This window comes from Ovis aries, chromosome X (genome assembly GCF_016772045.2).
Source record: "Ovis aries strain OAR_USU_Benz2616 breed Rambouillet chromosome X, ARS-UI_Ramb_v3.0, whole genome shotgun sequence".
NCBI classification, from domain to species: Eukaryota; Metazoa; Chordata; class Mammalia; order Artiodactyla; family Bovidae; genus Ovis; species Ovis aries.
Window position 1 is genome coordinate 33987530 of NC_056080.1, and position 14818 is coordinate 34002347.

Below are 14818 nucleotides of genomic sequence, written 5' to 3' on the forward strand. Positions count from 1 at the left end.
TGCACTTCTAAAAAGCTATTAACAGAAGGTCATAACATGAAAATTTGATCAATAAATTAAGAATCCAGGTATTCAGTGGATTATTCTACAGAATACAAAATAATTTCACAATCAGTTCATTTTCTAACCAAAATGACTTAAAAAGCTACCAAAATGAACATTTTGTTGACAAAGCATGGGCCTGACAATAAAAGAAACCACAAATTGACTATATGGCCATTATGGCAAAGCAAATTAAAACTGTTCTCCTATTTCATGTTCACAATGACATCTCTGAAGGCAGTGAATTTTCCCTTGTCAAATCCTAGTGAGGTTATGTCTCCATGCCTTCCAAATTCATAGAAACTGGGTCATGGATAATTACCAGGCTAGACATGTTTGTAAAGGTGTTTTGTACATGAGAATTCTGTATGAAAATGAAAGTACTTTATACTGAAAATATAATACATCAAATGAATGATGTTACTCCATCAAAGTAGAATAAGGTCATTGTCATTGAAAAGGAAAATTTCTACAATGGTAGAAAATTTGTGAAAGTGTTAGAATTTATTTGGATTGGCCAAATAGTTCGTTCAGGTTTTTTATAACATCTTACAGAAATATTTGAACAAACTTTTTGGCCAACCCAATATAACTTAAACATGCATACTTTTGTACATCTGATATTAAATATCTCATAGATCTACTAATGATTTATAATTTTTCAGCAGAAAAATATACTGTGAACCTGTCTTGAGGGTTCATATGAGACATAAAAGGATATATATCTTCATGACAGAAATATGTATTTTTATTTAAACTGATTTTATCAATACAGAAAGTTTGCTCAATTATATATGGTTCTATTTCTATCTTCGAGAACATTTTCTGACAATCATACAAGTAAATTTTTTGCTCTAATATAAATTCCTTTCCAAGTATGCTCACAATTTATTTAGCACAAAGGGTGATAGGAAATTTGGACTTACAATTTATGAACTTCTTCACATACACACATTGAAAATTTTAAGTGTCTAATTAAAAAACAGAAATAATGCAGGAAAGTCTTCTTTAATGTACACTGCAACTATTGAAAACTGAACAAAAACCAAAACAGAGGATCGAATCCTTCACTACTCCTCTAATTGTGTGATAAGAGTAGGAAAAAGGATAACCTATATTCTATCTCCTCTCTGCGCCTTTTAAAATGAAAGTTTTTAAAAAGACATTTAATATCCTTTATTTTATTGCTCACATAACTCAGCTGCAGAGGACAGAAAGGATTTGGGGAGATAATTTGAAACAAAAAAAGTTTTAAAAAATTTTTATACAAAATGAATATGTCATATCAAGCTATGTTTTCTAAATAACATATATTTTACAAGAGAAAATGAAGTGAAGACATATAATTTAGAAACCTGTTAAAGAGAGTCCACACAGTAGAAAAGACACAAAGTCAAACCACATCAGGGAAGCCACTTTTATTTTTATTTTTTCCACATAGATAATTTCATGTCAGCTACAAAAATCATGAAATGAAGAACTGATCGTGAAACTGCAAACTCAAAAACCACTGGATTGAAAAACAGGATCTCCCCAAAGGACTGTTAAAAAAAATAACCAGAATACCATGAATTCATATTTAAGTAGTAAACATGTCATATATTTTAAAATAATAAATATAGAACAGCAGTAGAGAAACTAATAGCATAAACAGCATGGAGTATATTTTATTTTTAAGACAGACGAAATTTCTAGGCACAGTTTTAGGCATTAAAGAGGACACAGAGGCATAGGTTAGTGTGTGCTGCTCTGTACAAAAATACAGTCTGAATAAATTACATTGCTAGCCATACAATTAGACGTCACTTACCAGTCAGCTCATTGCATGTTTAATAATATACAGTTACATGCTAATCCATATATATCATTTATATTTCAAACACATAGGTCTCTCTATATTTATGTCTTTAAAATTTACATGTTGAACTTACAAAAAGCTAAATTGCTGTGCAAGAAATCCAAATAACTAGCCCTGCTGAGTATTTTATGCTATATGCAGGTGTGTGTGTCTCTCTCCCCCTGACAGACAATGGGATTAGAGTTAATAGTTTGGCTAGTAAGAAAACAATAAACAAACCTAAAGCTGCAAAGACATAATGTTACTGTGGGTGAAAAATTCACTTGTGTTTATTCTGATAGACAAAACAGTATTTCAAATGAGCCATGATAACTTTCATGTTGTACTGAACTTGTTATTAATGAAACACTTTCAACTATTAGTAATGGTAGAAATACAGCAAAGGGCTCTTCACTGGAAAGGGGGAAAAAGTAATATAAGAAATCTACTTTTCATTAAACTGCAAATATGTGTGCCTTAGCTATACCATATTCTGTCACTTCCAGCTTTTTCAAATGGACAGAGAATGAAAACTTGATCAAGACTCGAGAGGTGATACTGGTCTAACAGCACACTGCATCCTCTACTAGGACTAAGAAAAGTGCCTCATTGATGTCAGCACCAAAGTACTGTTCTTCCATTATTCAGGAATAAAAAGATTCTCTCACAACAGAGAGTGTTTAGTAGTTGGAATCCCTATCCAATAAATATCGTATTTCCCATGCTGCTCTGATAATATGCAATTAACTACAAGACAGTCTGGCCCAGATTTTACTATTTCTCAAGAAAATTGCTTCAAAAGATTCTATAATAGTAATATCTTTCTGGAAAATGTCCACTCATAGTTTCTTATGATTCTATACAGGATTATATACTTTTATAAAGGTTTCTCTCTAGAATGCATTTAATTAGTTTTGTCTGTCATTGCTAAAATAAGAATACGCCCGGTTCTTCAAATTTACTTCATGATTCCATAGAAAAGTCACAAGATAAGAGGTTTTATTTTAAGCATTTGAATAATAAAATAGTGGATTTTTTCCTGTTGTTTTTGGCAACAGTTCTTAAGACAAGCTGAAAGCAGAACTCTGCTTTGGGAGGTAAAGCAAATTATTAAACACTATTGATGTAGTCCTGTTCTTAATGGATTTTGCAATACAACAGAACATAGGTATTTTTAAAATGGTTTATCCAATGCTTCTTTCTGCAAGAGGGCCAAATAGTGTCCTTGTTAACAAAAATAATTATTTATAACTTTTATATTAGAACTGTATATTTGCTATAAAAATATGTTTATAATTAAACTATCCAAATTTGTATATTAAATAGGATTAACACAAGTTTGCAGTGTAAGATTCGCTGCAAACTTATTCCCTATTATTATTTCCTTCCATTTGAACAATCAATAAATGATTCCCTTACCATAAATCCATCTTAATTGTGTGCACAAATCAGTTAGCCCATTAGTTAACGTCAGAGGACCAGGTGATAACCAGATGAAAACCAGATGAATTCTACTCCTCTACTGACAATTATATAAATCTATCACTATTCCTTTTTTTAATGAAGACATTTAAAATACTTGGAAAAAAAGAAGCCTTCTATTTTAATGACTTTTAAACAAAATGATCATCCTAATTGCTACACTCTTTTGAACTACAGTGCTTACAAAAGAATCATTAATTTTCAGATTAACACCATTTCGATTTTTCTTCTTATACAATTCTATTTAACACTTTCCAATGAGAACATAGAGCAAAAGCTTTTATATGCACTTTTGTACAGTAAATAAGTGTGAATACCGATCTAAGCCTCTTAACAACGTGTACAAGGTTAGTGTTCAAATCACTTCACTAGAGCAAATATTAATTTTATGTGCAATAGGCAAATGCAGGTGTAGGGTTAGGGAACAACTTATTACCATTTATACTAATGGCTCACCTTCTATAAAAATACTTAAGCTTGTTACATATGCACAATTGTTTGCTGTAATGTTTGGTAAGTGATTTAAAGGGTACTTAGGATAAAAGCAATCATGCATATTTCTTTCTAGTTGCCCCAGGGAAAATAAAGATTCTCAATTTCTCCTCATTCTAGATATGGCTGAGGCACAATTTCTAACCACATAATGAAATGCACATGTCTCCAAATCTTGACTCCCTTCCCAGCAAGATGCTTATTGCCAAAGCATAACCTCCCATTAAAACGTAGGTGGAATATGTATTATTAACCCAGTTACATTCAGAACCCCCATTAGATGCTGAAGGGAAGTTTACTTTTCAAGAGTTCACTCAAGCAAATAACCAATGTAGTCATTGGATGGGATAAGCAGGCGATAAGGACTCTAACAGTGGAATCCTTGTCAGCGCAAAGGAACTTCTAAATGTTGTTTATGCCAGCTGTTCCCCTGCAGGCAATAGGAGATTCAGGCATTTCTCATTCCAACTAGTTTCTCACAATGGTTGCTGTCATATAGACCCTTCACTTGTCAAGAAAAGTGACATGAATATATTGGAAGTTTGCAGCATTTGCCTATGTCTAATCAGCTCTCTTAATTTGTGCAGGTCCCTAAAATGGATGTAAAAGCTGGTTATGATGTTGACAGCCAAAAGGCAAAAGATATTAAATCAACTGAGCAAACTGTTTGATGCTCCGCAAGTGTTTTAGAAAATGATGAATTAGAAAAAATGCAGACGTAATCCTTTTGTTGGATGGTTGATTTTTTTTTTTTAATTTGAGACTATTGGTTCTAGTAATAGTCTTCGTAGTTCTTAGGGTTCAGGCAATAAAGGATGGCACCCCCAAATGAAAATATAGTTGCACCCCAGGCCAGGCCATAACCCCAGTTGAACTCATGGTAAATTTTCAAGCTCACAGTTTCAATGAACTTGATTGGGTAAAGAACCAGGCTGCAAACCTGTAAAACAACTGAAAGAAGAAAAACAAATCAAAATTAGGAAAATGTTATTTACAAGAAATAAAATGATATACAAATATACATATGTATGAGAATTACACTTTAAGCAAATAAAAAAGTCAAAAAATTTGAAGCATTGTTTATTCTAGATGGTATTCTTTAAAATACTGACAACTTTTTCTGTTTAATACTACTTCACAGTACAGTAAGGATTACTCTATTAATAATTAGCAAATTACTATAATAGCATTTGATGAAATAGTGTAATATACTAATTTATATGAACATACAAAGTAGTGATTCTCAGTTTACAAACACATATAATTATCACTATTATGGCAAGTAGTACTAGTTTAGGTAAACTGTTTTACAATATAAAACTTGTAAATAGCTTCCCAAGAATAGTGACCCCGAATACCAGCTAAAAACCTTTGTTATTTATTTATACTCTTGAGAAATTGGGGACTCTGAATTCATTTGTACTGATTAAACCGGTATACTTGTGATTCAAGATGTACTTTTGTTGTCACTTCTCAATATCATCTAACTCAGCCCAACACGCGAGAAAATCCTACCTTGATGTCCTTACTTATATTACTATTTTTATTCTTTTCTTCTCATCTAGTTTATACCTCTCATCTCTTAAAATGGGTTCAAAAGTCATCTTTGTCAAGAAGCCACACCGACTCATAACATACCCTATTAGATATAACAGATGACATTTATATGTTTATACCTCACTTATTTTCAAAAAAGAATAAAGTCTCTGAAGGCACGGAACATAATCAGACTAGAAAACCTAAGCTAATGATGTCTATCACAATAGGACACAAAACTTAGTTCTTACTTCTTAGTTAAATCTTAGTTCTGAGTCAGGGCTAACAGGGAAATGTGATGAGTCATACTTAGTAAAATATTTATATGAGAGATGCTGGATTACACAAGAGATGATATCCTCCATTCAAAATCATAACCTTCTATTATATGTAACATTACAACTGCTACATAATTTCTCTTTTATTTCAATCAATTTAACAAGAATTTACGGGATGCATCTGCCTTATAGATGCATCTCTACTATATGATGGCTCCCACTCTCAAGAAAGAGACAACCTTCTCCCTGAAAACTCTGAGATACAGTAGTATGTGACATGGGTTGGCAAACTACCAAATCTGGTCTGCTATTTATTTTTGAAAAAACTGTACTGGAACACAGGCGCATTCATTTATGTACTGTCCGTACTACCATGGCAGAGTTGAATGGATGCAACAGAAACCATGTGGCCCACAAAGCCAGAAGTATTTACTATCTGGCCCTTTATAAAAAAAAGTTTGCCCATCCCTAATATATGATATAAATTCTGGGTTAAAATGATTCTTATTTAACTCATCTTAAAAATACCATAAATTCCAAAATGCAACAACAAAAATGTGAATAATGTGTAGGAGGCAAGAATAAACTTTGAAAAAGTAAAAAATGAATCAGTTTATTGCATTTTTTAAAAAAAGAGCAGCAGGATGGATAGCATGTCTAATTAAACTGGAATTTTGTGCTATAAAATCTACTCTCATCTATTCGCAGTACCTGTAAAATATCATTATTACCAATGTGATTAATGTTCCTAGAAAGTCTACATAACAGTCATCTGTCTCTGGCATAAAACTGATGAAATACAGAAGACTCATGAGGGCATGATTCCTCAAAATCATTACTTTTGATAAGGTTCAGACTTGGAGTGACGAGACCTTTCTGAAACCAGATACAAGAATTCCAAACATTTTTGCTATGTAGCTCAACACTCCTGTGGGCCAGCACTGGCCTACCATATTTCCACATTACTACTGAGCTGTTTGCCATTTAGTCAGTAAGTTATGTCCAACTCTTTGCAACTCCATGGACTGGAACCCACCAGGCTCTTCTGTCCATAGCATTTTCCAGGCAAGAATACTGGAGCAGGTTGCCATTTCCTTCCTTCTTGTGTTCTTGCTTTCTCGTATTATCACATCTCTTAGCAACACCTGCCATATTTTGTACTTCTTTACTAATAATGGACTGCCTAACCACGAGGGTAGCAACTTGTGTTACCAATGCCTTAAATTGTATCACTTTAGAAACATTTTTTGAATGAGTAAATGAATTTTACTCATTTACTAAATGAGTAAATATACTAAATTTACTACATATTTGTAAATTTGTTGAATTTGAGTAAATGAATTTTACTCATTTGTTGAATGAGTATTTGTTGAATGAGTAAATGAATTTTACTCATTTACTAAATGAGTAAATATACTAAATTTACTACATATTTAATATTTAATTTGATCCTGACCCAGGGATTGAACCTGTGTCTCCTGCTTGGCAGGCAGATTCTTTACCACTGAACCACCTGGGAAGTCCTTACTACTGAGGGTGGATAGATAAATAGGTCCATATAAAAGGAGAATATCTCAACATTCAAAATAGAAATCACACTTTGTTTATAGTTTAAAAATCTCAGAAAAAGTTTTGTCATTGTTAGAACAACTAACAGCATATTATATAATCTACACTTCTATTTCCAGCCAGTAAGTGCTAAATGTGTATTAATTTTAAAACATTCAGCTAGGTCTCTGCCTTTGTGAGGGAAAGGGTGCTTGCATGTTTTAAATGTCTTAAAATTAACAAGAAGTCAATTAGTATCAACTGTGAAATACAGGCAAAAATATTTCAAAATTACTAAGTTAAAAAGAAAAAAAAAAGCATTTTTCTCCTTTGGTTTCTATACTCTGGTCACTAATCAAATCATGACTGATCCTGCCAGGATATGATTGAAATATGAACGTGAATTAGGGATAGTAAAATTCATTTACTCATTCAACAAATACATGAATGTTTCTAAAGTGATGCAGTTTAAGGCACTGGTAACACAAGTTGCTACCCTCATGGTTAGGCAGTCCATTATTAGTAAAAGAAATACAAAATATGGCAGGTATTGCTAACAGACGTGATGATACAAGAAACCAAGAACACAACACAGAGAGCTGCAGGCTGCACTTTTGATGAGACCTGAAGAAGGCCTCTCTGGGAAGGAGTCATTAGAATACAGACCTGAATGAAGTGAGGGGTGCAGGTCAATACAGTAGGAGGTGAGTGATCCTGGGTAGAGGGCACAGGCAGTTAACAAATGAAGGAGAACATTATGTATAGTGGAATATCAGTAAGGATGCTGCAGATATAGTACAGCAGTACAGAGGGCAAGGAAGGGAACAGCATGAGATGAGATGGAAAAGACAGCCAGAAGGCCATTCAGGAGCGGTCTTGTGAACCATGGTCAGGGGTCTGGATTTTGTTCTAAATGTGATGAGCAGCTCCAAGAGGAGTGTGAGCAGAGAAGTAATAACTGGTCTGAATTATATTTTAAAACGATTATACTGCTTCTTTGTCAATCAGTCAGTCCGTGGAGTGAGATGTTTACCTAGCCTGCTTTTAATATTCATTTCAATGTGTTTTATTTAGCAAATATTTGGCCTCCATGGTATAATACAAAGATATAGTTTCCCTCTAGTGGGAAAAATAAAAATACAACTCCATTATGCTTCACTGGCCTCCTCCACTCTTCTGAGCAGCTTTCTTAGAGACAGAATTTTATTGTGTTGTTTGCCAGATGAAAGTGACCCTAAAATGCTTTATGCTTCTTAATTATTTTTACTCTCTTTGGAATCACTGAGAAAAATGTGTGTAATGCAAAATTGAGAAAAAATATAAGCCTGCATTTGTAAATGATTTTCTTCATTTAATACAATATACAGATGCAGGTTAAAATGTCTCCTTGACTTTTGGTGAGCTACAAAGGAAAAAACAAATAAGTCTAGAGTCCAGAACTCAAGAAAATGCCACCATACTCTACCACCAACCAATGAAACATAACAGATGCTGGTCGTGGTATTTTCTCTGCTCTATCTCAGAGGCATAAAGTAAAGTTGTGTAGCATTTTAGAATTTGAAGGGAATTTGAGGTTCATTTTATCCCCTCACCCTACTTTTTGGAAAAGCAACAAAACTACCAGCCATGAAATTGTGCAGACAGAAACAAGACAAGAACTCAGAGGTTCTTATGTTATTTCTAGTTTTCTTTAAGGGGATTTTTTCAATGTTTTCTATACTGCACTATTCAAAACACTCAATATTGAAATAGTCAATGTTCTCTAACATGGGGATATTTCAATATTTCAACAAATATTTATTGGATGCCCACTGTATTCTAGGTGAAAGGGATAAGACAGATAAGACATGGCCCATGTCCTTTGATATTTCATACCCTATTGTGGATACAGACACACAGATAAAAACAAATGCGTTCAACAGTAGTAGTAGAGGCATGTTCACTTATAATCCATTCATCACGTTTATTGAGCTCTAATGATACTCCAAGTACCACTTCTGCCTGGAGAAAGAAGGGAGGACTTCAGAGATGAAGCACTATTTGAACTTGTTCTTGAAGAGAAAGATGAAAAGACCTCTAGGAAGAAAAGACAGCTTGCCATAAAGCTTAGATACAAGAGGGTGTGCCTATAGAAAATTCACATGGATAGAATGAAGGGTACAGTCACATGGAGGTGTTTGGTTTAGACTATAAAAGGCTTAGTGTGTCATAAAAAATAATGACTGGTTTCTATAGGAAGACATCTCAGAGGTTATTTGAACTATAGATGCTGTTGGTACCCTATCCATATACTCTCATTCTCATCATTCTGCTACATGTCAGCCTGACTTCTAACTGTCAGCACCTACACTTCTTTGCCCAACTTTTCCTCAGGCCACTAAAGCTACTTTGTCTGACTGTGGGGCAGACACAGTGTTCTGGGAAATTAACACTACTGTTGCCCCATCATCATCATCAACACCCCTTACCAATGACTATCAAAATTTGGTTTATAAATACTCCAATTCCCTAGTCCTTCCAGTGAGGTAACTCTGAAGGGCATGTTCTGCACTGGTTTCCAGAATTTTTCCAGGAAGATGAAGCTCCATGTGCTTACAGTGACACCTGGTTTGATAATGTACTGTTTATTGGCTGCCTTCTCTTCCCTGTCTCATTTTTCATATCTGCTCTTTTACCTCCCAGATTAAGTACTTGCACTTGACTCATGTCAAGTGCAAAAGAGCAAATGATAAGACCAGATTTGTATTTCAGAATTATACCTCATGTGTTTCTGTGCAAGACAGACTAAATGGGGAGGAAACTGGAGAAGAACAGGCCCCTAGGAGGTGAGTCTGGGCATGGATACCTATGCAAAGTGATGATTAGGTAATGTCAGTGGGAAACGTCAGGGAAAGAAAGACTATAAAAGAAAAACTGAGTAACTGGATTCTAGGAAAGGGAAAGGAAGGACTCACATAAACAGTTTTAAGTAAACAGAAAAATAAAACAAATTAGAGGGAGATTCAAATTTGGGAATTAAGATGTTCCACTTGAGGAAGAGATATTCTCTCAACTAAGGCAGTAATTGTGGTGTATTAAAAAAAAAAGCTACATATTTAGAACATAATTTAAATGCAGAATGGATTGGACTATCCAGCCAAGTCTTCTATCAAATTTGCATAAGGGAAACAATCATTTGAAAAATAAAAAGCATTTACATAGGAAAGGTTAACAAGACGCTATCAATTTCCTTCCCTTTTAATTTAATCTGTTACTACTTCAAGGTAAGCAGTACATATAAAATGAATTATTGGTGGTGATACTGTAAATTGTTCTAACAAAAGGGTAGTTTGATATGGATAAAGATCTGTGAATGGAAGAACTCCTTTTTAGTTTGAAATATAAGCTGGACACTGATTTGTCTGTCAAAATCTAGACTTGAGATACCTCCAGCCATCTCACTGCTCCTGATAGGATAGCATGAAGGGCTGCAAAACACAAGCCTTTAGTCAGAGATGGAAAGCAGGTGCAGGATCCACCCCCCCAAAAAATCCCCATCCTGCATAAGCAATCATTTACAGGAGGCTTTTCTGCATCAAAAAAAGGAAACATCCTTAACAATACAGTTAGTGGGGATTCTGTTATTTAAAATCTGGATTATGAACGACTCCCAATTTTCTGCAACTTGTCTTAAAGGCCATGGGCAGGGGGTGCGTGGGGTACGGGGAAGGAAACACATTCTAACTCCCATGGGGCAGGGCCTAAAAGATTCACAAAACCAGACAATAAAAAGGGGGCCAGAAAAAGGCAACCCTTATAATTTCACTAAGTTTTTAGTGAGAACTAGAAGTCAGGTATCAGAATCTCACCATGCATTATCTGTCACTGTCAATTACACAAAAAATAAACATGCTATAAGTCAACTGTACTGGACATGCGCACAGTTTTCATGATGTACCAGGCTTCAGTCATGCTGTACTGATTAGTCTGTGATCTTTAGAACACTTTATAACAGTTGCTGCTGTCCTTCAGGTATTGCTCCCAAGAAGATGGAATAACTTGAGTTATAAGATGGACTCCAACCACAGTACACAGTTGACAGCTGAATTGAAAAATTCAAGGCTGATTCAGCTCTTGTTTTTCTACGTGTTACACATACCCCAAAACAGATGACTTGTGAAACTTCACTTGGGCTCTCAAGTCAGAGTGATACCCTGAATTGAAACCCTGGCTCTGTGACTTATTATTTGGACAACTCCAGAGAATTACTTAACCCTTCTGATCCTGCTTTTCCACTGATAATATGGAGAAAATAAATACCTAATCTTAAGACTGTTATGGGAGAAGGCAATGGCACCCCACTCCAGTACTCTTGCCTGGAAAATCCCATGGGCGGAGGAGCCTGATAGGCTGCAGTCCATGGGGTCGCGAAAAGTCGGACACGACTGAGCGACTTCACTTTCACGCATTGGAGAAGGAAATGGCAACCCACTCCTGTGTTCTTGCCTGGAGAATCCCAGGGACGGGGGAGCCTGGTCGGACACGACTGAAGCGACTTAGCAGCAGCAGCAGCAGTAAGACTGTTGTAGCAGAGACAGGAATGTGCCATGGGTCTAGCAGGTAGGTGCCCAGTTAATTATTATCATTATCAACATTATTATTATAAATAATATATTATTCTGAACTCTAAATTTGTAGGACCAAAAAGTGGAAGAGTTGTAGAACACAGATGATTCAGATGGGCTGCAGCAATGACTAGCTCTTAGCTCTTCTAGCCATTATTCAAGCAGGTGCAAGCCCACCCTAAACCAAGGACCTCAGAGAAAAAGAAGATCAAAAACCTTTACAATTTGTTTCCCTGTGTTTATAAGACTTAATCACCAGCTTTAGTAAAAACCTTTAAAAGTATATTATCTAAGGCCAGGATAGTGTAGTTGCATACTATAGGCACCCATCATATATTTGTTAAATGAATGAAAAATGAATATATGAAAAATAATTTCCAAACTATTACTTTTCTGCGCTGTCTTGGTCTTAAATCTGTGGTCACAAGAATCTTGCTGCTTCATAAATTCCCAAGAGAGCAATGGATTAAGAAAAACTGATTTATAGTTAGCTAGTTGTTTTCATGCCTGTCTTTTCCTATCAGATTATAAGCCACACATCTCAATGATTTTTTCCATCATTCATTCAACTATTTACTGAGTGCCCCAGAGTACCAGGCACTGCATGGTACTGAATTCATGATACAGTTCTGTGTAGAGATGTTTCCAAGTGGTAGTGCTATGTCTGTTTTGATTTATGTACTGCATGTCTTAGCAGAAGCAAAAAAAAAAAAGAATTACTTCTTTGTTGAGGTAAATATCATTCCCTATGTGTGTGAATACCAAGATAAGGCTCAATATTATTTGCAGAAGAAAACGTTGTGAGAAAAGCAGAGAAACACAAACCATTTTCAAGCAGACCACAATGAGTAAAAAGGGAAAATAGCCCCAAATACACGTTTACAAAGAATCACTGAACTGGTGAGACAAGCCAACCACTAGAGTTAAGTATGTTTCATAAGAAGCAAGCAAGATAAACAACTGTGATTTTAGCCAGTATTGTTTCAAATAGGCAGATTTTCCAACTTTGTTAATCTTAACACCCAAATCATAAATGCATTATTATGTGTAATAAATATCTTTTCCAGAAATCAGCTACAGGCAACTCTCATAGCTTTTGCAGATGGGAGAGATAAACCTTTCCATTACATGTTTCAAATAAACAGTAAGTTTTACCTTGCTTATATGCAAAGCGAGCACTAAACTAATGGGTATTTCAAAGAAAGCTTCTATAAGCACAGTCTCAAAAGAGAATGAGTAAAATTAAATTTCAGCACGTGTACATTTTCAAAATGTAGCACTATAATGATCATTTTAGGTCTCAGCAGGTAGAATAACATCTGAATACTGCTGTAGGACTTTGTCTTACTATTTTACAATTTACTAATATTTGTGGCAGCGAAAGCTAAAGCAAAAACTTTTGACCAAATCCATTACCTTTAACTTATGTTCATTTACAATGTTTTCTGCTACAACCAGTACTTAACTTTCACATTTTCATAAATTTTGCTATAAGTGGAAAAAAATATAGAACTTCTGAGGAAAAAATTGGAACTTCTAGCTATTTCTGTAAGAATGTTTATAATAGGTATGTTAAATAACAGACTTCTTTATAGTTTCTGCATATGCCATTATGGGGTAAGTTAAAGGCTAAATGGGATGGTAACTAAGTAATACAATAATACTGGATATTTACAAGAGAATGCCTACCATGCCTCTAAAATCTTCATAAATCAGAAACATATGAGTATTCTAAAACTGTTCAAAACATAATTCATTTTAAAGAATCATATCATTTCAGAACAATTTATCAAATAATTCTATTATGATCAACTCTCTTATCACTATGTTAATAAATCCTAGCTACAAAGATAAACTTATACTACAATTAAAATATCTACTTTATTTCATTCTAATAATAGGAAAAGAGTCTTGGTAAATCCATGAACTGGAAATAAAGTGGAGAAGAGTGGTAGAATCTTTAGGAGAATCTTCATGATGTTCACAATAGAGAACTTTATTACACATGAGATCAACAAAATAATGATATCGTGGTATCTGCCTAAGAATTCAAAAATATTTTTTGTAATAGTGTTTTCTACTCTATTAGACAGTATCTGCCATGCTATTTAGCCAGTTTTATAGGTGCCACAATACAATGAACAGTCCATAACAGGCACCAAATAAACAGTGAATCACCAGTTTAAGATTCAGTAGCTTCCTAGCCCCAGGTCCACCAGTAACTACTATGTGATTTTGAGCAAGTCACTTAAGAGATTTTAACTAGATCTTTTTCTACATTCTTTCAGTCCTGTGGAGGTTTGTTTTTTAAGACCTTTGCATTTTGACAAGTCCTCATGGGTATAAGAAGATGAACACAAACAGCAGGGGGCAGCAGAACACTTCTGATTTTATACTTTTAGATCCAATGACCCTTCAAATCCTGAGAAATTTCAGCTATTCCCATCTTTAAACAGCTTTAAAAAATCCATCTAACAGGCTAGATGGTTCTGTCAGTGTCTTCATTATTGAGAGTCACAGAGGCTTATTTTGCAGTCTTCAAATAAGCTATGACTGATAGGGTAAATTGAAGGTACCACAAGAATATTTCAGCTGGAGTCATTTTTAAGAATATTTAAGGAGATTCTTATAAATGAAAATTAAACCCATATCAAATAATGTGCTGGGCTTTTAGCCTTATAAGCCCCTTTTCTAAACAGCCCCCTGACTTTTAGTAAAACTTTCATTTTACCTGGGTTGATCCAAGCTGTGCTTCATAGAAAGATGGTTGCTAAATGAATATGCCATTGACCTCACACAACTGAATTGCCTGATGGTTCATGTTATACATCATGATTTTTCAGTATAACTGTGTTTATTTCAGAACAGATGTGTACCTTTAAGGGGACACATATTGGATTTCTCTTTTGCAGCTTTATGTCAGGAAAAAAAGATAACACTGCCTTAAGATCATCAATGGGGGCAGTAAAAGGAAGCAAAAAATATTAGATGTGAAGAAA

General features: G+C 34.6%; 1 protein-coding gene across 1 annotated transcript in view; it reads right to left on the reverse strand.

Annotated features, from left to right (window-relative positions):
- Positions 1 to 1445: 1445 nt before the first annotated feature.
- Positions 1446 to 14818, reverse strand: part of TMEM47 (transmembrane protein 47) — a 29454-nt gene continuing 16081 nt past the window's right edge. The window contains exon 3 of the mRNA XM_027962802.2: positions 1446 to 4804. Within this exon, the coding sequence (XP_027818603.1) occupies positions 4626 to 4804 (179 nt within the window). The 3' untranslated portion in view covers positions 1446 to 4625. The remainder of the gene's footprint in view (positions 4805 to 14818) is intronic.